Source organism: Aotus nancymaae, unplaced genomic scaffold, assembly GCF_030222135.1.
Source record: "Aotus nancymaae isolate 86718 unplaced genomic scaffold, 86718_ANA_hifiasm-v0.15.2.pri h1tg000040l, whole genome shotgun sequence".
In the NCBI taxonomy this organism is placed as follows: domain Eukaryota; kingdom Metazoa; phylum Chordata; class Mammalia; order Primates; family Aotidae; genus Aotus; species Aotus nancymaae.
This window is the reverse complement of record NW_026988454.1, coordinates 70,796,407-70,824,211: the sequence shown is the minus strand read 5'-3', so window position 1 is coordinate 70,824,211 and position 27,805 is coordinate 70,796,407. Positions and strand designations below refer to the sequence as shown.

The following is a 27,805-nucleotide window of genomic DNA, read 5'->3' as shown; positions in this document are numbered from 1 at the left end:
AATGGTGTCAGTTTCAGATAAAATCACCTTAGAATTCAGAAGGAGGGAGTTACTCCAGCTGGAGCAATTAGAAATCAGGAAAGTCATTGTAAACAAAGTGGCATTTTTGATAGACCTTGACTTTAACATATGGAAATTAGTAGGGAGGGTGATAAATCCAGCATTCCAAGGAAAAAGCAATGGGAGAAGGAGGTGTGAGGCACCAATTGAAAAGAGGACTTGGTCTTCCTGAGCCTCTAGTGTGTGAAAGAGAACAACGGGCTGTGAGGTGGTAGATGGTGCAAAGCTTTGGATGCCTGACGGCACTTTAATCATCAGGCTTGGACCAGGCATAAAGGGTTTTAAGAAGGAGAATGACAGAACCAGAACTGTGCTTTTGGAGATTTATTCTGGCAGCAGTGTGTAGGATGGATTGAAGGAGGGGCTGCCAGCTCATGCTCAACAATTCCTTAAAGTGGAGAAAAGGCACAGCCTCAGTAGAGACTAACCCACATGCCACTGAACATTGCCCTGTGTTTCACCTGCAGCACCAATTTGAAGACTGTCCGCCTCTTTCCAGAATACCATGGATCTGTGAACAGTTAAAATCTATCATATGAGCTGTGTGGAGCTAACCTGACAGGGATAATTATAATAAAAGATATATATCATTCCCTAGAACTAGGGGTAAGGGCGATATAACACTCTAACACTCCTACTTTGTTCCTGTTTTAGCTTTAGAAGTTTTATAATAGTAAGTTACTTAATTTGTCTTGAGATTTGAGCTGTACCACTGATATAAGCTTTCTAATTATCTTTATCAACGTGGCTACAGAAAGGAAAAGTGTGATTTCACAATTTAGATTTGCAGAGAGCAAATAGAATGCTAATTGACATTTTGGAAATATGATTTTCAAACTTAGCAGAGTGGGTAACAGCAAGAAAAATGTTTCAACCTGAAATCATTTTGAAGGCTAAAATAGATGTTAAATTTAAACTGGAAGGGAAAGTGAGGAGAACCCTGCTTGAGGCTTTAATGCTTTGATTAAACTTGATAGTGGGTTATCTTTAGGGTAACTTCTACTTCAATATGAGCTTCATTCCATGGGCAGGCCATTGTAATTATGTATAATAGAATTTTTTTCCAAAATACATTACAATGTCTGAAGGAGATAATCACTTTTTAACATAAAGAAAAGAAATTCTGTCAAAGAGAATGAAGAAATTATACTTGCCTTTCTTGTCTGTACTGCCTAAAGTAAAATGAAATTGTTTTTCTGTTATCAGGCCAAGTGCAGACATGCTTTAAGAGACCAGCCTTCCTTAAAGATTTTATCAGGTAGAGACATCAGTTCTGCCTTCCTCCTTGCTTCAGGGCACTGCAAATGGCTTCAGAGCACATCTTTATGCTAGTTCGATGGGAAGAATCATTGTCTAAAGTTTTGCAGAACAAAACTCCCCTAAATTCTCAAGAGACCAGTTACACAAAGCTGTGAGCTGAATTTTGTTATATTCAGATTCACTATCCGTATCTCTCATGAGCTTTGAGTTTCAGCTAGGATATTTTGAACCTAAGGAATATTTTACTCTTTCTCTTTCTCCAGGAAGCAACGATTCAGTATAAAAGGAGTTATATAATGAAGACCCAACTGTGAGCTTTGAAACTATTTTTAATCGCCAGAGCCTGCTTCTTACCATAAAATGATTTCTCAAGCTCCATAATTTGGGATAGAAAACAATGGCAATCTTGAAGAAATACCAGCAAGGACATTAGAGAAAGGAAGTAGAGAAGCATTCAAAAAGGGAACAGAGGACACATCTATGCACAGGTCCACTTGATGCCAGAGCTTATAGAAAAAAATTTAGAGATATATTTAGTGCCATTGAAACTGTTCCCATCTTTACATAGGGAGAGATCAGCATTATATTTTGAGAAACCATAGAGAAAGAGCCTGTCTTTTAATGTCTGGTGCTACCCAGGATTGTGTCTTTGGTCATAGACTCATCAATGGGTCATCTCTTACTCGGTCACAGTTTTACTTATTACACACTGTATATGCTTGTGACATCCAAGTCTACAAATTTAGCCCAGACATAATCCCTGAGGTTCAGATTTGAAGATTTGTGTAATGACCTACATTTATATGGGGGTATCCCTCCCACAGGCATCTGGCACCCATCCTGTCTTCTAGAGTACCCTGTCCTCTCCCATAGAACTCCTTGTATTGAGTTCTAAGTGCTTATGTCACTGCCTATCTCTTCCACTGAACCAAAAGCACTGGGAAGGTCAGGGCGATGTCTGTTTTGTTCATAAATAAAAGCCTTGCTCCTGGTACATAGCAACTGTTCAATAAATATTTTCTCAATAAAACGAATTATTGGAATGAGGCTTGAAAAATTCTGGATAATTATAATTTTATAAAATGTCCTTTTTGCACAATCCTCTCTCCAGCCACTGCCATTTAAGATGAAAGGACTGCATTAGGACTTACATAAGTGCCAGTCTACTTAGGGTCACAGCACACTGATTTGCTATGTAGTCATTTTGGACTATGATTTGTTGTATGACTTGGCCTATGACTATTCTGCCAAGTACAAATAATTTAAAATTATTGACCATTCAGTTGATAAAGTTGTAAATAGATAATTATTGCCTTTCAGAAGAAAGTTGCTAAAAATGCATATGTATTCAAAATAATACCTGAGAAGCATAATATAAAAAGTGCTTGCAATCCCACAACACAGTTCAGTGAAAGCTGAGCTTTGCCTCACAGAGAATAGGCAAATTGAATCTGGAAACCTTCTTGCAAAACTATAAAAGTCTAATTAGGAACTGTCCTAAATGGACTCCGAATGCTTAGGTATGGTGGAGGAGCCAGTAATTATGCTCATCAGTAAAAGGAATGAAATGCCTTTTAAAAAGCCCTTCCATTTCTCCTGTTTAATAAGTAAATATAAAATTGGGGTACTTACAAAAAGTATTTAGTTGTCATGGGTAATAGGCAAGATAAATTTCTGAGAATCCAAATTTGGTAAAGAAATACATATAAATAATTTTTGAAGAGCATCAAAAGTTAAAAAGCGTATCAGACCATCTGGGACTTGATTCCCTTTAACTGATCTGGGATGTGCTCCGTGCTCTCCCTCAGCCAGCTGCTTCATTTTTCCCTGCTCTCTTTTCTTAAAATCACAAAAGGACATTAGGCATTAAGGGTTGCTGTGAACTAATTTATATTTGGGTGATAGTGGAAAAGCTGACATTTCTTCTAAGTGTGCGGGATTCCCTATGAGTAGACAGTGTGAGAAAAAGTTATAAATACTTTTCAGATCTCTTCCCAAGTATGAAATTGAGAAATACCCTGAAAAGTCAGAGTTAGACTGAATTTAGCTAAGAAAATACAAATCCTATGATCTCTGCTACAAAGGTATCTGCATCAATATAGTGACCATTAAATCTCAGATCTTTACAAAGGTCTTCATTCAAGCAAGACAAAAACAGGAATTTGTTGAATAAGACTATGGGAAATACTACCAACCTCCTCAGGTCTCTCATTTATCACTTTGTCTTGGGTCTCATTTCTCCAATTTCCTTATAGTTTTCAATTACGAATGCTAGGATCACGGCTGTCATTTAAAAAATGGAATGTCTTTATTTCTTTATACCATTTGCATTTCAATTTCCTGCCCCTTTCAGAGACATTTCTTTTGCTAAGTAATGGCCAGCAGCCAATCTCAATCTGGAGAGGAAATGATTAAAATCTTAATTCTCCTGGAGGGGGATCTACTATATTTATCTTTTGTTTCTGGATTTGATCATCAGACTGTATATTTCTGCCACATTAACCCCATTTTAGCAGGAGTTTTCAATGTGACTGAGGAGAAAAAGGAGAAGAGATGCTTTCAATCCAGTGGTTAATCTGTTTGACATAACATTTGTCTTCACATAACAGGTAATGGTAGTTTATATCACTCATTAAATCAGAGCTCAAGACATGTTTTATAGTATCAAATTAATAATATTCATTGTGCTTCTTAAAGTTGGATATTAGCAAAAGTGAAAGAAATACATGAGCATAGAGTAGCAAAATCATTTTCACAAATGGTGATCCTCTGTTAATGTTGAGTTTTTAGTTCTTTAGTCGTCTATATAGCCAACTTATCTGTCAAATTTTATTTTTTAAAAATTTGATTTTTCTTAGATTCTAACAGTAATATAAAAGCAAACAAACAGTATTTAGTTAGTTAACACATTAGTTGAAAATTATAAGGTATAAAAGTAGACCTGTTTTTGGTTGTATGACACAGAATGTACTTCTGAAGCTCTCTAAAGGAAAATACGTTTATTAATTTAAGAGTTCAGAGATTGATGGACATTGGGTATAATCTGGTCAAGCCACTCTATTTTTTTACAATTCTATTGGCTCTTTTATTATTCCATGGAAAGCTTCATTCTGTGAATTAACATTTCTTGTGCCTACAAACAGTGATTGCATTTGTAAGTATCACATCTTCCTATAATATTCTCTAATTATAAACAGAATGTGTTAGATTAAGTAAAAAGATAACTACCTTTTCCCCAATAGTCAAAAATTTTTGGCTTTATCTTGTTTGAACCAAAGTATTTCATGTATATACTTCTGAACCAATCAGTGTAGCTGACAGCTCCTGTATATGCAGATTGGAAGACAGGCATAGGCAGTGGATGAGGTCCCATGGGCTGGAACCAGCAGCAAGCACTGGTCCTTCAAAGTACTTGCTGCTGTACAATAGGAGAGGGGTACAGCATATGCCAAGGAGGCAATGACAGTCCCTGCAGTTACCCAAACTTCACATTTCCATTAGCTCTTAAATCACAAAAGCATTCTCTCTAGCGTACAGAAAAATGACTCCCAATCAGCAGAGCAAAGATTCTCGCAATTCTACAGCAGTTAAGGTTTACTTCCCTGTGATGCCTGTCTTTATTTAAATGCTCTTAGCAAGCTTTATAGCAATTTTAAAATCTGATTCTTTGAAATCCAGAAAGTTACTAATTGGGAGTTAGAAGAGGGAAAAAAAACTCAGTGTCAAATGATTTATTGTAAAAGGTGTTTTTTTATCTGTTTAGGAAGGAAGAGAGTGTTATGGTCTGAAATATGTTGTCAAATTCACATCAAAGTCCCAATCTCCAGTATGTTTTTGGAGATAAGGTCATTAAAGAGATGATTAGATTAAAAGGCCTCTAGTGTTTAGCCCTATTCTAAAATGACTGATGTCCCTTTAAGAAAAGCAAGAGCTACCAGAGGTGAGAGCACATGAAGGAATGACCAAGTGAAGAGACAGAGAGAGGGCAGCCATGTGCAAGCCAAGAAAGAGTTTCAGAAGGACCCAACCCTCCTGGCCCCTTGATCTCAGACTTCCAGCCTCTAGAACTGTGAGGAAATAAATTTCTGCTGCTTGATCTACCCAGTTTGTAGTATTTTGTTATGACTCCCTAGCAAACTAATACACAACGGTAGTTTGTTTGCTTTTTGTATCAATAAATATCTGATTGCTGAAACAATTTCTAGTATCATTTCTTAACATGTATTTGTTAGGTGCATTCTATTTTTGGTCTAGGACTTTCTCCTGTAACTGGTATATATATATGGATACTTCTGGTACTTGGTGAGGTTGATGCATTTCTCTTCACCAGTGAAGTCTAATGCTACAGGAAAGTTTTCAAATTTCACACCGGTCCAGGACTGGTAATTTTTTCCAAGTGGCAAATCCTTTGAGGACGAGAGCTGTGAGTCAGTACAACTAACACCATGGTCGCTTTCTAATTTTCTTGTTGGTGTTTATGAACACAACGTTTCCCCTTGGAGCCTTGGGGTGATTCCTGATGATGCAGGATTTTATCTCCTTAGCTCAGCTAGGTCCAGGTTCCTGTCTAACAACCGGGAAAAATCAGACAGGCGGACACTCGAAGAGTGAGTGGAATAGAACTTATTAAGTGAAAAGAAAAACTCTCAGCAAAAAGGAAGGTCCTGAAAGCAGGTTTCCAGTTGCCCTTCACAGCTGGGTACAAGGGCTTTTATAAGCTGATGGAGCTGGGTTCTCTGTTTGTATAAGGCACGAATTCCAGGTGGCTCCACTCCATTCCCCGCTGTGTGCATGTGGACCGTTAATCTTCTGCAGGCATGTTTAGGCAGCCCCCTATGCAAGTTCCCTTATCTGCTCAAAATATCTGGTGTAGGCACTTGTGGGGTAGGTTGGGTGTTCTCCGGGAACCCTTCCCTTACTGTCTGCCTAAAGCAAGCTGGCTAACTCCTTTAACTGGTTTTGAAGATTTTGTTGTTGTTTCTCTAAGCACTATCTCTTCATTTTATTTTATTATAAATCCAGTTCTTATAATGTATAAATGAAATATCTCATTTTTATTGTGTGCTGAGGTTTGGAACTCAAATGTACAAATTATGACTGCCTATATATAAAGAACAGAAGTATGTTGCCATTAAATAAAATAATGGGCAGACAATGTTAGTTTGAAATGTTCTTTTTCCCCTCTGTTCCTATTAAATTTGGGTTGGTTCTTTGTTAGAGGAAAGAGAAATAAATAAAGTGGAATGCTATTGCCCAGAAACTTATCCCCGAAGGAATTGAGTTAACTGTACCTAGTCCAAGAAAAAGACATTAAATTATAACTGGCTAAAAACGCTAACCAAGATGTGTGTTTTTCTAGGATTTCTTCTTACATTCTTTGAGTCTATATAATATGATCAGTATCTTCACTTTCATTTTCTCTTTAATTGTGAAACGGGTGTGACAATTCTGCCCAGGATATCTCAGAGTCTGTTACCAAAGCCACTAAAAACATCACAAAGGAGGACCTTGAGCTCCTCAGATTATGTTAAATAAGTATTAAATGAGGTAAACTGTAAAGATCCTGAGTCTTTTCGTACACTTTTATTATTTTGGTGAGCTGGCTTTTGTGCTTTTCCTTTGAAAGAGAACACCTGATAAAATGACTTGAAAAATGTACACTGAGTCAGAGTGAACAATACTCCTGGATTTGCAAGTGTTTATTTTAGTTATAAAGAAAGTCCCAGTTAATAACTTATTCTAGACAAACAATGACATTTAAAGGCAACCATGGTTTTAATAGTTCTCTAAATCAAGCAAAAACAATTTAGGAAAATTTAAACATTTAAACCTCAGAAATGCCAATGAAGACTATAAAGCTAATTCAGTTAATGATTTCAAAATCTTATTTGATCTCTTTATACACACATTTTATAAAACAGGAATAAAACCACCCCTCAGTAGAAGCTACTCAGTCCAGCAATTATAATTTGAATCGATATCATATTAATAAACAGTAACACTGACTTGCATTTTTTCTCTGTTGCTTCAAAAATCACTTGTCTTCAAATATACTACTGTCTTTTCTTTAGAGACAGTGTCATTCCAGAAATGTAGAGATTTTTGCTTAATGATATGATGCAAATAAAAAGAAAACATTTGTAAAATGTAGTTTATCTAGCTCTTTATTTTTTTCTCTGACTCTAAAATTTTATCTGTGAATATCAGTTATATTATCCAGTCTTTTACAATCACTAATAGAACAAGCATTATTAGAAAAGATAATTAGATAAGGCCTCAACTATGATGACTTTTAATTAGCACTTTTGTAATATGATTTTCTGAAGAATATATGATTAGTGGTTACTATAATTTTTACAATATCATTTATCTGAACTTTACTTTTGTGTCATTTTTGTAAATAAATGAACAAATAAATGAATAAAGGGACACACTCTCGAAGATTCCATTTCTTATATATACTTTTTTAAAGCAAGGTGGTGGTTTAATGGTCTTTAATTCATCTTGATGTCATAATGGACAGACAGTGGAGAAAGATTTTCCCCACTGTGTAGGTGTATGATATTAAAACAATAAACACTATGCAATGTAAGTTAAATTATCTATAATATATATGATGTGCGTGTGTGTGTGTGTGTGTATGCATTTCCTGAGGCTTACTAACAAGTTCTTTTTCAGGAGCATTTTATGAAATATCAAATATTAATCTATTTGAATTTATGATCTGACAAGGGAAATTATTAACTTCTCTCAGATGGAAACCGCTTTGCAACAGGGCAAAACAGATTGGTCCCTAATTTCTAATCACTCCTTCAGTAATTCTAGGGACACACACTCATTAATCAGTTCTCAGATAAGAAACTTGCTCTGTTCTTTTAATGATCAAGTATGCTGGGGAGACTTAAAGAATCTCCAACCATCTCTTCCACTTCCGTAATATTAGATTTGCTGCTTCATCATCCAAATTACCCATAACTTTCTTCTATACCATTAATGACTAAAATTTAAGCTCTCGTTTCTTTTTCCTGAATCAACCACCCAGGCTTGCATCTTCAGAACTGTAACATAATTTGTTAAATTTATTTATAGGAAATTGCTCGTAGATTATCTGCTGCATCCCCATTGTTGTACTCTGAATGATGGTATACTATTAAGTTGAGCCAAAGAAAAAAATAATTAAAAGCATCTTTTCTCTAGAACTTCCCTCCAAAAATGAAAGAATTAAATAAGACATGATAAATTAGAACATAAATTATTAAGAAGGATTCTACAAGACCAAATGTACTGGTAAACCTCTATGTCTGTAACATGATTTTAAAAAGTGTAATCTGTAGAAACATCTCCCAAAATAAGCTTTCAGAGCCAGGGTAATTACACTGACTAAATCTTTTTGACTTGTTTTTTTTTACTCATATAAGGTCTGCCTATGGCGCTTCAAAGCCCTCTTTATTCTTTAAACTGTTTCTGCTGGAGCCAGGATCCAAGTTCCATTCATTTTTCTCCCATTTTAGTCCTTAGCATGGTATTTAGTAACTGTTAAACATGACTGAATGAATCAAGCATTACAATTTCCTATATGAGTCTTATATAGACAGGATTCCAAAAACATTTATTATTTTAGCAGTGGAAGTAATAAATTATTGTGATAAACTGCATCAGTGATCCATGCATTATCAGTAATGAGGTTAACCATGTCAAATTTTAGTTATGGCCACAGCTACTTTCGGCTATTCTACTTTATATTCGTTGATTATACCTTTATTTTTCATTAGCTTAAATTTATATTACCAAAGAAACAATAAATAATTAGGCTAACAGATAAAATCAGGGGATAGGAAAATTTTCAGGACACTTGTTAGTTACATTAAAGTAAAATGTTTTAAACTTTTGCCTACAGACATTTTCACTGAGCTTTAAAAAATACTGCCATTCCCCTTGTTTCCAAATAAGAAGATGGCTCAAGATTAACATGGCATGCACACCACTAATTTAAGTTTTGGCACACTGAAGTCAAACTAGGAATTCTGAAATCTGTGTCAATGATGGAATTGTGGCTTTGATGAAGAGTCTGGGGAAAGAGTGGGGAGGAAACTGTGAGTAAAGTTCTCAATTGCCCAATCTTTCAGCACCTAATAATCTGTGCTGATGAAAAATACCACAGTTAATGCTGTTCGAGTTTACAGAATAAATAGCTTTAATTTCCATTACTAACTGTGTTTCCATTTGAATAACAAAGACTTGGTTTGCTGGATTTGTAGAATACTCACTCTGGTCAATCCAGAGAAATAATTGGTAAGTGTAGTTAGAATAATACGTATCAAAGTTTTTTAAAAAGTAAATGCTATAAACAATCAAGGCATTATTTATTAAATTGTTAGATGCAATGATAAAAAATTTATCCAACTTGATGATTCACTAAATTGTTCCAAATCAGTCAAACAATGTACAAAAGAGAAGCTAATAATAGATATTGATGGCTTTTACAAATTCACTATCATAGGTAACTAGCTCTTATCTATGGAAATAGGCTTTGGTGATAACATGGGAAAATGAAAATGCAGATCTATCCATAAATGCATTTTGATTGAAAATATAATCTTTTTACAAAGCAAAATTATAACATTTGGAATTTTCTATACTATTGCTTATTATTTACTCGAAGTAGTAGAAATAACAATGAGAAGGTGCTAATGATTGAGAGAAAGATAGTATGGGTGACAAAGAGAGAAAGAATGAAAGACAGTATCCGTTTTTAAACTATGATTATGCAAAGGTGAATTGTAATTACTGAATAACCTCCATTTACTTGTATAGGGTCAATTAAGAGGGGTTATATTCCTCAGTAGAAGAAAATCTGAATTTATTCTGCAACACCAGAGTAGAAACAGTAACTGGCACAAGACCAAGCTCAAGGAAAAGCTTTATAGCTAGAAATTTACTATCATCTGAATATTTATGTCTGCCCCAAATTTATATGTCAAAACTTGATTCCAACTGTGATGATATTAAGAGGTGGGCCCTTTGGTGGGTGACTAGATCATGAGTACAGAGCTCTCCTGGATAGAATAAGTGCCCTTATAAAAGAATCAAGGAATATCATTGGCTTCTTCCACCACAAGTGGACACAGCTAGAAGACATCTATGAAGAACACGTGCTCCCCAGACACCAAATCTCTCAGCACCTTAATCTTGGACTTCCCAGCCTTCAGAGCTGTGAGAAATAAATATTTGTTGTTTATAAGCCACCCAGTTTATGATATGTTGTTGTAACAGCTTGAATGGACTAAGAAACATAGATAAAGCAGATAAATATAGATATAGGTAGATATAGATAGATAGGTAACCAGGTTTATTTTGACATCTTCTGAAGAATATAAATAGTTTCAGATTTAGAGGTGGCTGCCTGAATTTGGATGTGAATATCTACAGACTACACAAATATTTATGGGATATAGAATGCAGTGTCACACCTTTATCCTCTGAATTTACATTTTCTGTTCAATAAAGGCTGTATTATACATTATGTAGATTTTTAAATAAGTACCCATAACTTCTGCATTATTAATATGTGAATGCTGGATATCTCCAAAAAAATACACCTACCTCATTCTGCCTTTTACCATGAGAAGTGAAGGAGTGACAATCACCATTTCAAAAATTTATGCTAGTGGATTTTGACTTCTTTCCTCTGTAAACTGAAAATAAAATTCTAAGCCCTCCTACAACTATCTGAAGGGACTTGCTCCTCTCAGCCAGGGTATTCCACAGTTAACCTGAAAAATTGGTTCAGACCATGACAGGATGGTAGAGGGTGGGGCATGCCTCATTATCTCCTCCTCTGTTTTGGAATTCAGGAAAACTGGCCAGTGTTTAACATAAACAAAAAACATAAGTATGATAAGAGACATTTACATGCTATTCTCTCTTAATCTTGCTACCTGGAGGTTTCATCTGCATGATAAAACTTTGGTCTCCACAACCTCTTATAACTCAGAAATTTCTTTCTATTGATAATAACTCTTTCAACCAATTGCCAGTCAAAGAAGTTTTTAATCTACCTATAATCTGGAAGCCACCTACCTGGCCTTGAGTGGTCCCCTTTCAGGACCAAACCAATGTATATCTTAAGTGTATTTGACTGATGTCTCATGTCTCCCTAAAATGTATACACCAAGCTGTGCCCCAACCACCTTGGGCACATATTTGCAGGAACTCCCAAGGTTGTGTCATGGGTGCATCCTTAACCTTGACAAAGCGAACTTTCTAATTTTTATTTTTAATGAGCATAACTTTTTTTAAATTATAAATTCTGGGGTATATATGCAGATCATGCAGGTTTGTTACATAGGTATACATGCGCCATGGTGGTGGTTTGCTTTATCCATTGCCCCATCATCTACATTAGGTATTTATCCTACTGTTGTCCCCCCACCGATTCCCCCACCTCCTGCTATACCTCCCCTAGCCCCTTACTCCCCAATAGGCCCCAGTGTGTGATGTTCCCCTCCCTGTGTCCATGTGTTCTCATTGTTCCTGAGTTCTGTCTCAGATACTTTTGGATTCACAACTCCAAACACTGCTCCAAATACAGTCTACTCTTAAGCCCATCAAATGAGTTTTTAATTTCAGACAATATATTCTCACTTCTAGAACATTCATTTGGTTCTTTTTTCATCCATTCCAATTTTTAAAATTCTGCATCTTTTCTTCCAGTTTGTCCACTTTCTTAGTCATAAAAGTGACCATTTTCTTGACATCCTAAGAGATCAAAACGTTCTCCGGACTTTTCATACTTGACTTTAGACAAAATCCCAGGTACAAGCAATATTTAAAGATTGTACCTTTAATGTCCTAAATTTTTGTATGCTATCTGCATAATGAGTTGCATTTCTTACTAAATCTCTGTAATAGCACTATATATTATCAGAAACATCCAGATCCACAGCCCAGACAATGATGAGATACAGCAATATAGTGAAATATCACACACTACTAGCATTACTTCCTTGGGGCAAGTTCATTAGGGATGCAGCCAAAGAGTGGCCTTGCCACTCTAAAATAAGAGCATTTTAATGACCGAATCTTTTACTGAGGGGCAGACATGCTGGCAATTCCAGTTAGAAAGCAGTGTCTTTATCTTTCAAACTATTTACTTGTATTTACTACACTTCAGATAAAATATGGCAAAAATCCAGAATGATAAAATGTTTCCAGTCAAATGTTTTCTTTGATGACAAACAGTATTAGCATGTTAAAAGTCAACTAATCCTGCTTAAACTAACAGCAATAGATTCACAGATCTTTGCTAAGGTGGAATGTTTACATCTTTTTTTTTTTTCCTAGACTAGAGTCTTTGGCATTATAGTGCTATTCATGGATTTTGTGTTCAGAAACAAGTTTTGTGTAACAAGCTTTAATATAATTCTGCAGTATCATCATTTGGTAATGGTTTCTTAGCAGGTACATTCAGCACACTATGGAAAGTCTCAATGTAAAATAAAAGAGCTATTAAGACCCACTGGAATAGGCTCATGGTTTAGTCAATGTTATTTGTTTATTAAAATTTTTGGCAAAAATTGTGACAGTATGTCAAAGATGAGGGTGCTTTTTGATCTGTTCACTGGGGAAACAAGTCAGCGCCCCTGAATTGCTAGAGAGTCCACTGGGTTTTCCTATGTGGACATTGAGGCAAGTCAAGTTATAGAATGTACTTTGCTAATTTCACCAAATATTTTCAGGGTCCTTTAGGTATGGCATAATGTCGTGTCTAAGATTCTGTTATTCCTCTGAAGATGTTGCTGGGGTTGCCCAGATAATTTGCTCTACCGCAAAACTTTTCAAGTTCTCTCTTGTCTCCTTCCACCTCCTTTCTTCAGTGTGTCTGCTTCCCATTCTTTCCTGTAGTTGTACCTGTTAGGAAAAGCTAAATGCCCCAATTTCTTTACTTTATCCTACTCCTTATCTCTTATAATCCCATTCTCTCTCGGTTCTTCTCACTGAAGTTCTTGGCATTTTAGTCAGAACCAGTCACTCTTTTAGGGGAAATTTTCCCATTGATGTTACAGGAATATTATCTGGGCCATCCATTCTTTTACATTTCTAGATTATATAAATAATCACATATAGAGAGATGGCTATTTTTTCACTGACCTAAACTGTCTCTTCTCTGATTCTAGTGCTCTTCTTGATACGTGAAATTATCCAGAAGACACACTCCATATATTTGAGCCACTACCACACATAAACTTTATGGTTTGAACATGAAGAATGCATATAAAAATCTGTGCATAATCTGCTATAGACACAGTCATAGGTGGTGTTTGGTGGAAGGTGTGTTTAGGAGCTTGGAGAATGACTACCCTAAGAAGTAAAAATGAATTGCTTCTCTTGTAGCTTCTGGAGGATACCAATACCACCATGCTGTTTTTATTTCCTGTCTCCAGATATGATCCAAGGATATTTAGCAGTAGCTAGTGCTAATAATCAGAATCAAAAGATATTAGTAGTAGACAATTTCAAGCTAATTCTGGAGAATGTTTTGTTTATTCTGATGATCTAGTATAATGTTTTGAAACTTTAATATGCATACAAATTAACTGGATGTTTTGCTAAAGATGAAAATTCTAATTCAGTAAGTCTTTGGTGTGACCTGAGATTCCGGATTTCTAACATACTCCAAAGGAAAACAATGCTGCTGGTCCAAAGACCATACATTGAATTGCAAGAGAGTAGGGTCAATACAGACACTATTAGCCACACACGGCTATTTATGGTGCTATTCAAGTCAACTATATTTTTTACCGATTTTCTGCCTGCTTGATCTATCAATTATTGAAACAAGAGTGTTGAAATCTCCAACTGTAAACATGCAGTTCTCTCAGTTATTATCTCATGTATTTTGATACTAATTTATTGTTAGGCACGCACACATTAAGTATTGTTATTTCACTTCTTGAACAGTTGAATCCTTTATCATTATATAGTGTTTATCCTTTTCCCTGTTACCTTTTCTTTTTCTGAAGTAGGCTGTTTCTGAAACTAAGATAGCTATTCCAGCCTTCTTTTAATTACAATTAGCATAGTATGTATTGGTGCATCCCTTTACATTTAAACTAGCTAGTCTTTATATTTAAGTAGGGATTTTGTAGGCAGTTTTTACTCCTTTTGCCTTCTTTAAAGACTTTTTGCTCTGTCTTTGGTTTTCTGTAGTTTGAATATGTAAACTGCTCAGATATAAAACTGTTGGCATTTTATCTTATTTGCCTTGCTCTGAACGTCATGGATCTGTGGTTTGATTTGTTATTAATTTTGAAAAAACTTAACTATTATTACTTCAAAGGTTTCTTCCTCTTCATTTTCTCTTTCTTCATCTGATATTTCAAGTATGTGTATGTCACTCTGTTTGAGATTGTTCTATAGTTCTTGATGTTCTGTTCTGTTGTTGCTGTTGTTGTTTTCATTTTTTTTGTGTGTGTTTCAGTTTGAGAAATTTCTAATGATATATCTTCAAACACTGATTCTTTCCTTATCTGTGTCCAGTCTACTGATGAACCCGTCAAAGACATTTTTCATTTCTGTTACAATGGTTTTGGTCTTTACCATTTCCTCTTTATTCTTTTTTAGCACTTTCGTTTTTCTGCTTAACTTTCTCATCTGTTCTTGCATGTTTTCCATAGAGCCCTGAACATGTCAGTCATTGTTATTTTAAATTCTGTCTACTAATTCCAAAATCTGTGTCATAGCTGAGTCTAGCTCTGATGCGTGTTTTTTCTCTTCATAAAGTGTTATTTTGTTGTTGCCTTTTAGCATGTCTTATATTTTTATTGATTAATATTTTTAGTTGACATCTAATTGTACATATTTATGGAGTACAGTGTAATATTTAAGTATGTATGCCATGTGTCAAATCAGGGTAATTAGCATATCCATCACTTCAAACACACACTTATAATTTCCTTGTGTTGGAAACATTCAAAATGCTCTTTTCTAGCTATTGGAAAATATAGTAAATTATAGTTACCTATAGTTAACCTATAGACTATAGAACATCAGAACTTATACTTCCTATTAGGCTGTTACTTTACCGTTTCCAGTCTCTACTAACTACTATTCTACTTCCTTGTAATTATTTGTTGAAAGCTAGAAGTAGTGCATCAGTTAATACTAACTGAAGTAAATAGGCTTTAAACATAATCGAACTCCTAGCCCAACTAACATAAAACCACACATTAACATTTAATGATTGTTATAGTAGTGTGTGTCTGAAATCAACATTAACTAGCGTCCTTGTTTTGTCTCCACTGTTGTTTTTGTGCTTCTTTAACAAGTCTTCCTTAAATAGAGCCTACATCTTGCAGTCTTTCAATTGTAATCCACTGCTATTATACTGGAGCCCTTTTGGCCTGACATTAAGGTATAGGTGGTGGAGAAGAGTTCTTTGATCTTATGATTAAATTTCATTCTTTTAATGGGTTAAGTAGTCTAGGACCATCATAGGTCTTTCTTAGCTTTTAATTTCTTCTTAGATCATTTAGGAATGCTAGAGGATGTTAGGGACTCCCTTTCCTGTAGGCCAGATAAGCCTCAGGTAAAGTCTTTTCCCTTTGAGTGGAGGCCTTTATCATGGAGATTGCTGCAGGTGTATTTCACAAAGGTTATTATCCTCTCTCCCTGTCAGAGCTTGGAGAGGATTTTGGCTCTTCACTGTGAGATTCTTTTGGAAATCCCAAGAAAATGTGAGAGGTCCTCCAAGACTGCATCCTTTACAAGTTTTTCACTCCCATGCTAGTTCACAATCATCTTCAATATTTCATAAAAGTTACCAACTGAAATGTTCCTACCAGTTTATGGCTTCAAGAAAAGTGATGAATTACAAGTTGTTCAGCTGTTTCCTTGTTTCAAAGATAGCAGTAACCACTTCCAAGCTTTTTCTTTTTTTAAGAGAAAGAGGGTCTTGCTATGTTTACCAGTGTTAAAGCAAACTAAATATGGCCTGAGAAGGACTCCATAATTCTGTATTTGAGTCCTTTTGGACGAACTGTAACCTAGCTTAATAGGCAGACAAGATGGAAAACGTAACCTAAGAGTATGCGCCTGCAACAATAGCGAAGTCTTGGCCAATCCCAGTTGCCATACTTCAACCACTCATAAGTGTTGAAGTGTTCAAATGGTGTTCAAATAAGGCAAACACCAACTTGTAACCAATCCAGCTGTTTCTGGTTTCTGTACCTCGCCACTGATTTCTCTATGTCACTTCCCTTTTTTTTTTTTTCGTTTATAAATTAGTTCTGATCAGGAGGCATCCCTGGAGTCTCTCTGAATCTGCTGTGATTCTGGGGGTTGCCTGATTTGTGAATCATTCATTGCTTATTTAAGCTCCTTTAAATTTAATTTGGCTGAAATTTCTCTTTTAACACCAGACTTCAAGTAATCCTCCCTTTTCAGCCTCCTGAGTAGGTAGGATTACAGGCACAAGCCATTGTGCCCAGCTAAGCACTTTACATATTGTAGCTGAAGCCAGAATTTCCATATGTGGCTATTTAAATTTAAATTGTAAACCAAAACATACCTGAGACAAGTCTCAATCAATTTAGGAGCTTATTCTGCCAAGGTTAATGACATGCCGTGACACAACCTCAGGAGATCCTGACGACATATGCCCAAGGTGGTCAGGCTACAGTTTGGTTTTATACATTTTAGAGAGACAGATGACATCAATCACTACATGTAAAATGTGCATTGGTTTAGGATCCAGAATGGCAGGGCAATTCTATGTTGAGGGTGAGGGGTGGCCCTTCAGGTCTTAAGTGTATTCGAAGATTTTCTGCTTGGCAATTGGATGAAAGAGTTTATCTAAAGACCTGGAATCAATAGAAGGGAGTTTCTGGGTTAAGATAAGCAGTTTTGGAGACCAAGGTTCTTATTGAGAATAGACTGTAAAAGTTTCTTATCAGATCTGAAGAGTCTACTCTGTCAGTCTTAAGGTCTCCGTTTTAATGTTAATGTTGGTCAGCTGTGCCCGAATTCCAAATAAAGGAAGGTAAAATGAGGCGTTTCCAACAACCCATTCCCATCATGGCCTGAACTAGTGGTTCAGGTTTATTTTAGAATGCCGTTGGCCAAGAGGAGGGCCCATTCAGTTGGCTGGGGGCGCTTAAATTTTATTTTTGGTTTACCAAACTACGTAAAGTTAAATAAAATTTAAAAGTTTGTTTCTTGGTCGCGCTAGCCGTATTTCAAGTGTTCGATAGCCATGTGTAGCTAGTGATTTCTGTATGAGATAGCACCCATGTAGAATATTTTCATCATCACAGGAACTTTTGTTAGTCAGAGATGGGCTAAAGGAATTCCCTAAAGAAATCTCATGAGGCAACTAAAATCACAAGACAAAATGGGTCAGTATAAAGTAAAATCTTTTAGAGTGATGTGAATCTTTGTCTCAGGTTCACTAAATGATGAGAGAAAATTCATAATAGAGGATAACTAAAGAGTTGACTCACAATAGTCTGCAGTAATAAAGATAAGAAGTGATCTCTACCCTATTATAGCAATTAGCCTAAGGTTAAAAAAAAAAAAAGACCCAACCAAGACAAAGACCTTTATATTTCCATAATATAGCTAAAGCCAGTCTCGGATTTTCTGCAAGTGACTGTCATATGTAGATTTAAAAGTGTTTTTATATGTTTTTTTTGTTATTGTTGTTCCTTTTCATTTTTTTGAGACAGAGTCTCACTCTGTCATCTGTCACTCAGGCTGAAGTGCAGTGGCACAATCTCGGCTCACTGCAACCTCCAACTCCCAGGCTCAAGTGATTCTCATGCCTCAGCCTCCCGAGTAGCTGGGATTACAGGTGTGTGCCACCATGGTTGGTTAATTTTTGTATTTTTAGAAGAGACGGGGTTTTGTCATGTTGCCCAGGTTGGTCTTAAACTCCTGACCTCAAGTGATCCAAACCCCTAGCCTCCCAGAGTGCTAGGATTATAGGTGTGAGCCACCACACTGGGCCTTGTTTTTATGTTATTCTGTATATTTTTCCAGTCAGACAAAAGTCTGCGAATTAGCTACTGAAATGCTAGCTTTGGCTTGTGATTTTGAGTGTGTAAAAAAATTCCCCAAAGATATATGCTGATTCAGCCTCAGGAATTATTTAGAAATTAATTTCAAAAACATACAACCCAGAGTAAAAATAAAAACTTTAAAAAAGAAAGGGAGAGAGAGAAAGCATGCACATAATTCACTTGCTTCAGAAACTAAAAAAAAAAAGAAAAAGAAAAAAAAGAAAATGAGATCTTCTGTACCTTTAATATTAAAGAATGTCATGTAAGTGACAGGTTTAATGACTGAAACCTTTGAGGTGATTATAGTGCCAGGACAGTTAAATATGATAATGTAATATTAGACCAGAGAGGCATAGTAATGCTGGCATAATCTGTACATTGTTGGTTGTTCAAAAATTATCTTACTTGTACAATACAGCAGTTAAAAATATCTTTTTATATTTTTTCTGAATAATGCTATATTCTAATATGCTGCTCTGAGTTCCTCACAGAAGCCACAAGTTTCTACTTTAAGCAATCTGTTTCTTAAGTTGAAGGTTAAAATTAGAGGTTTACCATTTTGCCTTTGATCTTTTACTATCAGAAAGTAAGAGCCATTAATTCTGAAATACCATTGGTTGAAATAAATAAAATATTTCCTATGCAATTTTTAAAATGTGATATTTGCACAAAATGTGATATTTATTAATAAGAGGCTGATATATGTATGTGGCACTACATAGTTGTCCCTCAGTATCTCTTGGAGCTTGGTTTCAGGATGTCCCACTGATATCAAAATCTATGCATGCTCAAGTGTCTGATGTAAAATGGTGTAGTATTTGTCATTGTATACATTGACAGATAACCGCTGCACATCATCCCATACACTTTAAATGATCTTTAGATTACATATAATACCTAACGCCATGTAAATGCTATGTGAATAGCTATTATACTGCATTATGTAGGGAATGATGATAAGAACAAAACGTCTATAGTGTTCAGTACAGATGCATTTAAAAATATATTTTCAATCCACAGTCAGTTGAATCCATGGATGCAGAACCTATGGATATGGAAGGTTGACTTTACATTAACTTTGTAACTTTTTACTCTTTGATTAAATGCTTTTATTACTGAGAGTTCCCAAAATAAATTCCTGAAAATGTAAAATGGTTATTTTAAGTTTGACGGAACCAATGTAATTAAGAATAATGTAAAGACTATTTCTAGGGCTTGAAGTTACTGGATATGATCATTAATCCCTAATAAGCAACTATGTATCCTCAAATATTGAAAATTGAAAATAATAATAAAGATCTTGAAAATTTCCAAATCGAATTCCTGTGCCAACCTGATGGCAACTATTTGTAGGAATCAATAAAGCCAGTAATGAGCAAGAATGCAAAAAAGGAAACAATAGTAGTATCATAAGATCTCCTCCCTCCACTTGCAGCATCACAAGGTGGAGGGGTAATGTGGAAATTGCAAACATAGCTAATGTTTATTAATCATTACATGTATCAGGCACCAAACTAATCATTCATTCATTCATGCAGCAAATATTTATGAATCACTGAAACTGCCTATACACGTGGAATACTACAGATGAACAAAGCAGACAAGGTTTTCTATCCTCTTGCCATTTCTATTTTACTAGAAGCCATAAAAATAAGTAAATAGTGATGTCAAAAGTACTAAGGAAAATAAAAAGAGTAGAGTAAGGGATTTGGAGGTGCCAAGTACAGAAGAGTAGTTGCAACTTGAAATCTGTGGGCCTCATTGAGAAGGTAATATTTGAACAGAAGTGTGGGAGAGAAGAGTGCTCCAGGTAGAGACAGTAGCTGGTACAGTTACCTAGGATGGAGAGTGCTACTCTACTCAAGATGCTACATGGAAGTCATTGTGTTCATAAGGGAGTGACCAGGGAATTGAGGGGAAAGAGAGTGGAGTAAAAGAGGTCAGAGAAGTCACGGAAGGTGAGACTATAAATATAAGTTGAAGATAGAGTCAACTAGATTTCTTGCTAATTGGATACACATGCCAGAGAAGGAATGGAGTCTGCCATATATCCCAAGATTATAGCTTGAGCAACTAAAATGATGAAATTCACCTGTAATCCCAGCACTTTGGGAGGCCGAGGCGGGTGGATCACGAGGTCAAGAGATCGAGACCATCCTGGTCAACATGGTGAAACCCTGTCTCTACTAAAAATACAAAAAATTAGCTGGGCATGGTGGCACGCGCCTGTAATCCCAGCTACTCAGGAGGCTGAGGCAGGAGAATTGCCTGAACCCACGAGGCGGAGGTTGCGGTGAGCTGAGATCGCGCCATTGCACTCCAGCCTGGGTAACAAGAGCGACACTCCGTCTCAAAAAAAAAAAAAAAAAAAAAAAAGATGAAATTCCCATCAGGTAAGATAGGAGAAAAAACAGATGGAAAAGACTGGGTAGAACATTGAATTTCAATTTTTCTTTTATCTCAAAATAAATTTGAGATTTGATTAGCTTTATGTGATAATTTTTCATGAATTTGAGATGTCTGTGGGAAATCCAATTGGAAAGATCAAGTAGACATCTTGATACATGAGTCTAGAGTTCAAGACTGATCTTCTCCGGAGATACATAATTGGTAACTTTGTACATATACGTGGAACAAAATTGAGTATGAGCACCAGGTACTAAGCTCTGGGACACTTGAACTTTGACTGCTAAATTTGGGTGTTACCAGGAATGGAGCAGAGAAAGAGTGACCAGAAGGGAGAAAATTAAGAGAAGGTGGTATTTTGACCTAAGAGTAGAAAGTTTATGAAGGATAAGGGAAGAAGCAATTGCATCAAACACCATTCGTAAGTAAAGGAAAAGGAAATAAGATGAAGACTGAGAATTGACCATTAAACTTGGGAAATAAAAGAGTTGCAAAGCAGTAAGGGGGAATGGCTGATTGGGATGTATGTAATAGGAATAGAAGTAGAAAAAGTGAAGAAAGTGAACATGTAGAAAACTAGTTCAGAGAGTTTTTCTGCAAAGCGAAATACAGGAGTGAATTGGTAGCTGGCAGGAAGTGAAGTTGAGAAGTTTGATGACTTATTTTAAGATGAGAGATGTCTTTGTATTGTGATGGGAATAATCCAATAGAAAGCGAAAAAATAAAGATAATAGAAGAGGGCTCAATATTTTTTATTAGTCAAGAGGTGATGGGACTGTACAAATCAAGGAATTGACTCAGAGGAATAAAATCTATCCAATCTATGGCAACAGGCAGGAAAGCATGGCATACCTGTACAGATGCTGCTAGGTCTGAACAGAAGGGAGTAGAAGCACATATGTGGAGTAAAAGTGGGTTGACTTTCTCTTCTTTACATATTTCGACAGCAGTCAACATGGCCAGGAATGGGGGAAACAAATGAGTACCAAGGCCCTGAGGATGGAGCTGGGTAATGCCCTACAGTGTCCGCTACAGTGACTCACCAAGTAGTGAGTAACTAATCTGCTGATGGGCAATTTAATATTGCCTACAGAAATTCTGAGGAATATAAAGCAAATATGCTGATTTCAGTTCTAACTTTGAAGTACGCTGCGCTGATGATTTCAGTAGTATTTTAAATTAATTTCCCAATTAAATATGGTAAAATAATGCCATTATCTTGGAGGATAAGGTTATTGAGAGTTCAGTGAAATCATTCAAATAAAGAATTCAGCATAGTTATTGCACATAGTAAGTACTTGATTAATGTCAGGTGTTAGTTACATGAAACAATCATAATTCTCAGAAAGTCATAATTTATTTTTCATTATTGCTAGGTGTGGAGGGGGTGGTTTTGTTGCTAATAGTGTTTTGTTTTTGTATTGGGGGAGGTCTCTACTGAAGAACAGAATTAGACTTATCTCTCAGGAAGAAGTTTTATTTATTGGAGATGTGTATAATCATTTTAAATTTAAGTCTTTCTCTCTTTAGGTTTTTATAAATTGAAGAACTATTCTAAAGTACTTAGGCATTTTAATTAAGACTTTGTTTCTCTCATACTCAAATCTCTTAAATGCTGTGTGTTTACCAAATTTCTCTCTTTTGCTCTTTAAAATTGTTTATTATTTTGACTTATTTGAGGATATTTGAATAAACAATTTTTCTCTTGTTGAAAAGAAAGATAATTTCTTATTGCAAAGATGAGTGAGAGTTTAATTTTGCCAACCAAAGAAATTTGGAGAAAACTTGAGTTCAAGTGATTTCTTTCATTAGCCTGTGAACAGGTTATTTGTTTCCACATGTAATAACAAAACAAGTAATTCTGACTTAATGAAATAAAAGCAACCCTGAAAACAAATAGGACTCATTTGCAGTTCTAACTGAATTAGATACTGAAAAGTGCTTGCATTCTGGTAAGTTCTGAAAAGTCTAATAAAATTATAATATTTCCGAGAAGGTAACATGCATAGATAGCATAAAAAGAAGCTCAAATTCACTTTGCCACTTGCAACTTTTCTTATCCATAAGTAGGTAATGTGAAATAATTCAGGAAAATTGCATTTCAACCCAAATTTCATGAGGTTGCTAAGTATAAAGTAGTTTGTAATATGCACTACGACAAATTGATATTGTGATCCTTAGAGTTAAATGCCTTATTTGATAAACGCAGAAACCCAAATTTAACTCTAACAGAAGTTTAAAATAAGTTATAAATAAGATTTAATGCTAACAGCAGGGATTTATTCTAACCATAAACTGAAAAAAAAAACCATATTAATAAGTTACAATCATGCATGACAATATATTAAAATCAAACTGTCCTTTTTTTCCCCAAAAGAATAGCTGATGAACTAGGTAGAGCTAGTTAAACCAGAATAAAATCTCTTTCATACACACATACACACACACACATACACACACACATGCTATTGAATAGTAATGAGAAAATAATGTTATTGTCATTTAGAATCATTGCCTTCTAGGTTGAAAACAACGGTTTTCCTGTGATAGCTTTATAAGTTAATAAAAATCAATAAAGTATATAATAATGACAAAAGAGCCACTGTCCTAGGATTAGAAGGAAATATCTTTTCCTAACACTCCATTCAGACAACACATTTTAAACCCTGTAGAATGGGACATTTGGGGATTGTGCTCTGAGTCAAGTAGAAATTCAAAGAAAATTCCAGTGATCAAAAAAACTGTCTCACTTTCTCTAAGTTACTCATAGCAGTGATTTAGTACATAAATGAAGTAACTGTCTACTGTTTTGAGGACAAAATATAGTTCACTCATTCTTTTTTCTCCCTTTCTTTCCCTAAATTCTCACTGCTAGCTTTAGTACTTTTGACAGCAGGGCCAGAGACAAAGACTTGATTGCCAATCCTTTCGGGGAGCATGCAATCCTAAGAAACAGAAGTTTAGAACAGGGAGGGCAAGTGAAAATGAAAAGGAGCGATAACTGCATTTATCCGTCAGTTCCAACCCTCATTTGGATAAGACTGACTCCTCAGATATTAACAGCCCTGCTCTTCTGGGTTGCTCATGCATGAGTACGTTGCAGGAGCTCAATAATGTTCTATACTCAAGGCAGTAAGTAGTTAGTTTGTAGCCCAAGGAAAAGCACTGTTGGGTTGCAACAGTGGAGGGCTAGTGGAGGGCTGAATGGAGGCAGTCACGCCACAGAAACAGGGGCTGAACTTGCCAGTAAGGTTTAGAGCATGGTGAAATGGGACACGATAGTTGTCTGAGATGCTCTTCCTCCTCTTGTAACCTAGACTCCTTTAAACTCCCCCCACTTATGGCTCACAAAAATTTTGTTTTTGTTGCTGCTCTGTGCATACCAAAGTGATTTTATCTCAAATGCATGACTCTTACTTTTCTGGAGCAGGATGAAAACAAAATAGTGGTATTTTTAACCTTATGTAAAAATTCTAAACAGCATGTACCTGTCGCGGGTCGGGACGGGACTCAGCTCCCTCCCGGATTTGATGTACCTGAGGTTTTTAGCCTCTCTTTGCCCCAAGAATGGGGAAGGGGCCCTGGTGGCGCTGTGTGCTTGCTGTTCAAGCAAATATCGGACCCAAAGAGTTTAGCAGAAAGCTATTTACTAAGCAGAGAAAGAGAGAAAGCTCCCACCCTGCCATGGGAGAGGCATCCGAAGGGGATTTCTGTACAGGTAGAGAGGGAAAAACAGCTCCCACGTTGTTGTGGGAGGGGATCCCAGAAGGGGAAATCCATGCAGGTAAGATGCAGTGGAGTTTTAACTTTGAAGTTATTCTTGTCTCATTCATGTTCTTGTCCAATAAAAGGAGTTCTTTCAAACTTCCTCCGGAGTGATTGATATTTGACTCTGATGCTGGATTGACTGGCCCAGAACAGAGGCCCTTCCTCCCAGAGCTTTTCCTGGGCTTTTTTAAACAAAAGAGCACACCTGAAATTTTATCTGGCCCATGCACAGGAAAATTAGACAGAGAACTCTAGGTTCCCGGATGGGGAGGTGGATGGAGGCATGGTGCTGGGAAACTCTTGCCTTTGAAACCACGCCCCTTGTGGACCAGGGAAGAGAAGTTAACATAGTCCCTCAAGCAGCTTTAGAAAGGGCCCATGCAGCAAAACTTTGAATCCCTCTACCTTATTCAAGATTTTCCACCACCTCAAAGGATTTCTACTCTTGGTTTCCTTCATTCATCCTAACCCTTAAGTTAGTCAAGTGTCCTGAAATCCATCCTACCCGTGTCTTGAAGTATCTAGCAGAAAAAATAATTTTTCTAATGTCTAATACCTTTTTTGATTCACTACTATTTGACAATTCTTATGGTAGAATGTGTTTCCTCCAAAATCAGTGTCTTAGTTCAGGCTGCTGTGACAAATTATCATAGACTGGGGAAGACTTAAACAACAGAAATTTATTTTTAAGAGTTTTAGGGGAGAAGTTCAAGATCAGGGTGTGAGCTTGGTCAGGTTCTGGTGGAGGAGCTCTTCTATTTGTATACCCACATGGTGGAAAGAGTTCTCTGGGATCCTTATCAAAAGGTATTAATTCTATTCATGGGAGAGGGGGCTTCACTCTCATGACCTAATGATTCCCCAAATCCTGACCTCCTAGTACCAAAACATTGGGGTCAGGATTTCAGCATATAAATTTGGGAGAGTGGGATACAATCATTCAGTCCATTGTAGTCTCTGTGAGCTAACTCGAATAAAAGATTCCTTTTAATATTTTTCTTGGAAACACTGCTATTTACTACCATACGCATTTTTCATATCGTTTTATTCTTGCCAAAATACTTAGTAATGATTCTATATGGGTCTGAATACAATTTCAGGTGATTATTGTTGTATGTTTTTGGAAAGCATCACTACTACACTGAGCAATGTTTAGTTTATTAGATACTTGACCCCTGTAATTTTTGCCCCTTTCTTGAAGATCAAGGTCTTAGTACAGTGTCGGTTTCTTCCTCATACCACCAATGTTTACAGATTGCTGCCAAAAATCAAGACAAGGAGGGAAGGAAGCCCATTGTTGAAAAAAAATGGACAAACGCTGAGAGTTAAGGCTGACAAGTAGCAGCAAACAAGCGAGTTCTTCAGCAAAACCAAGATTGTATAATACATTGATAAACATACACAGAATTCTCATTTGTCAATACCATTTGTCCAAAAATACTGGCCGTATGGAGGGCAAAATAAAGAGATACAGTTCTCATTCTTGAAGGGAGCACTGTATACTCTGAGGACATAAGAGAATCATGTACATACATTTACATAACACAGATTTAGGTGTGAAGGTCTCCTGTACCATTGAAAAATTTTTAAAAATGGAAAAATTTGTATAAGGCTGGAGTCAAAATGAATGATTTTATGGATTTAGAGGAGGACTTGCAGAAAATGGGAAGTTTGAATTTGGACTGGTGGAAAAGGGCAGAAAATGCATTTCTTGTGAGGAATAGTAGTTGAGTAATTTCCAGACACACATTCTTCTCTCCACTTACAAGGGCATTTTTCCATTTCCCCAAGTTCCTCTCTGCTGCTTTTTATTCAGATATTTGAGGTGCTGGCTCCCACTGTCATGTAAACTTGCCTTAAGAATGTCTATATCATCTTACTTGCTCTAGTCTCCCTGTAGAATTATGTATTATTTTATTTTCTTCAAAGAACTTGCCTTAACTGATATTGTCTTGTTTACTTATTTATGTTTATTTTTTCTGCCATCCTCCGCTAAAATGTTAGCTACATGAGAGAAGAGAATTTGTCCATCTTCTTTACCTGCGATTCAACAGCAATTTGAACAGTACTTAACATAAAGTTCACAACTAATCGTATTTCTTGGATAAGTTGAAGAATGTATCACACATAATCATATGACCTTGCCTCTTTCATGACAAGAATTGGGACTTCAGTATGTTCTGTTCTCAGTCTCTCTACTAACTAGAAGTTTCATGATTCACGTTCTTGCTTCATTTAAAATCTATTCAACAACAAAAAAGAAAAAAACTGGTGAATATTTTATCAGATAAACTATTCTTACATCTGTCTTATAAAGGTATGAATTTGGAAAGTTGAAACATCTGGTCTTTTATATTTACAACATGATAAATATGATAATTTAAAATGTATTATGGATGTTTAAAACAAAAAACACTCAAATTTCATTTTGGTTTCTCTAATACTGTCTCATAAGATTTGCTATCTTCTTACAGCATTGCTAAAAGAGTTTTGAGTTTTAAATTAAATATGATATCCATATTGTTGTCATTAAAATTTTGTATTTAAAGAACCCTTTTGCATAACAAAATAGTTAATTTATTTGTGTTGATTGTTTAAGTTTTTATAAAAAGGAATGTGACATTTTATTCTTTGGATCAAGATTAAGAGAAATATGAGAAGTATTTAGGACTTCTAAAATGAGGAATTTCCTTCATTGGTTGAGACAGAAAATATGGAATCCTATGGTCCAGTAATTCCTCATGGGTTTTGCAGTCACAGGCCACTGTAATTTCAGTTACTTTAAGAGGCCAAGGCAGGTGTATCACCTAAGATCAAGAGTTCAAGACCAGCCTGGCCAACATGGTGAAACCCTGTCTCAACTAAAAATACAAAAAATTTAGCTGGGTGTGGTGGTGGGTGCCCATAATCCCAGCTACTTCAGGAGGCTGAGGCAGGAGAATCGCTTGAAGCTGGGAGGCAGAGGTTGCAGTGAGCCAAGATCGCACCAATGCAGTCCAGCCTGGGCAACAAGAGCAAAACTCTGTCCAAAAAAAAAAAAAAAAAAAATCCACAAGCAATGCATTAAAGTAAAAGAGATGTGATTTAATAAATACAAACTTTTTACCACTCCTGTAAAATGACTCAAAATTAAGGTCCTAACAATTCCAGCTTTGTATTTAAAGGGCAGCCCATTATCATAGAGATGTTATAGAAACTTAGATTATTACTAAAGAAATGTGAACTGAGGGTTGTTAGTAACTGTTTTCAAGCAT

The 27,805-nt window shown here is 36.0% G+C and overlaps 1 protein-coding gene across 4 annotated transcripts in view; it reads left to right on the top strand.

Annotated features, from left to right (window-relative positions):
- The window catches only part of FUT9 (fucosyltransferase 9), a 196,319-nt gene that overhangs the window by 133,192 nt on the left and 35,322 nt on the right, over nucleotides 1–27,805 (top strand). The window contains exon 3 of one of the 4 annotated variants that reach the window (XR_001106019.2): nucleotides 1,584–2,495. The exons of 2 other annotated variants lie outside the window; for them this stretch is intronic. Coding sequence is in view for 1 of the 2 variants with exons in the window: in XM_012444287.2 (XP_012299710.1) it covers nucleotides 21,796–21,832 (37 nt within the window). In the remaining variant the exon portion in view is untranslated. Of the gene's footprint in view, nucleotides 1–1,583; nucleotides 2,496–20,753; nucleotides 21,833–27,805 lie in introns of those variants that run through there. One more of the 4 variants, XM_012444287.2, reaches the window with a different exon arrangement.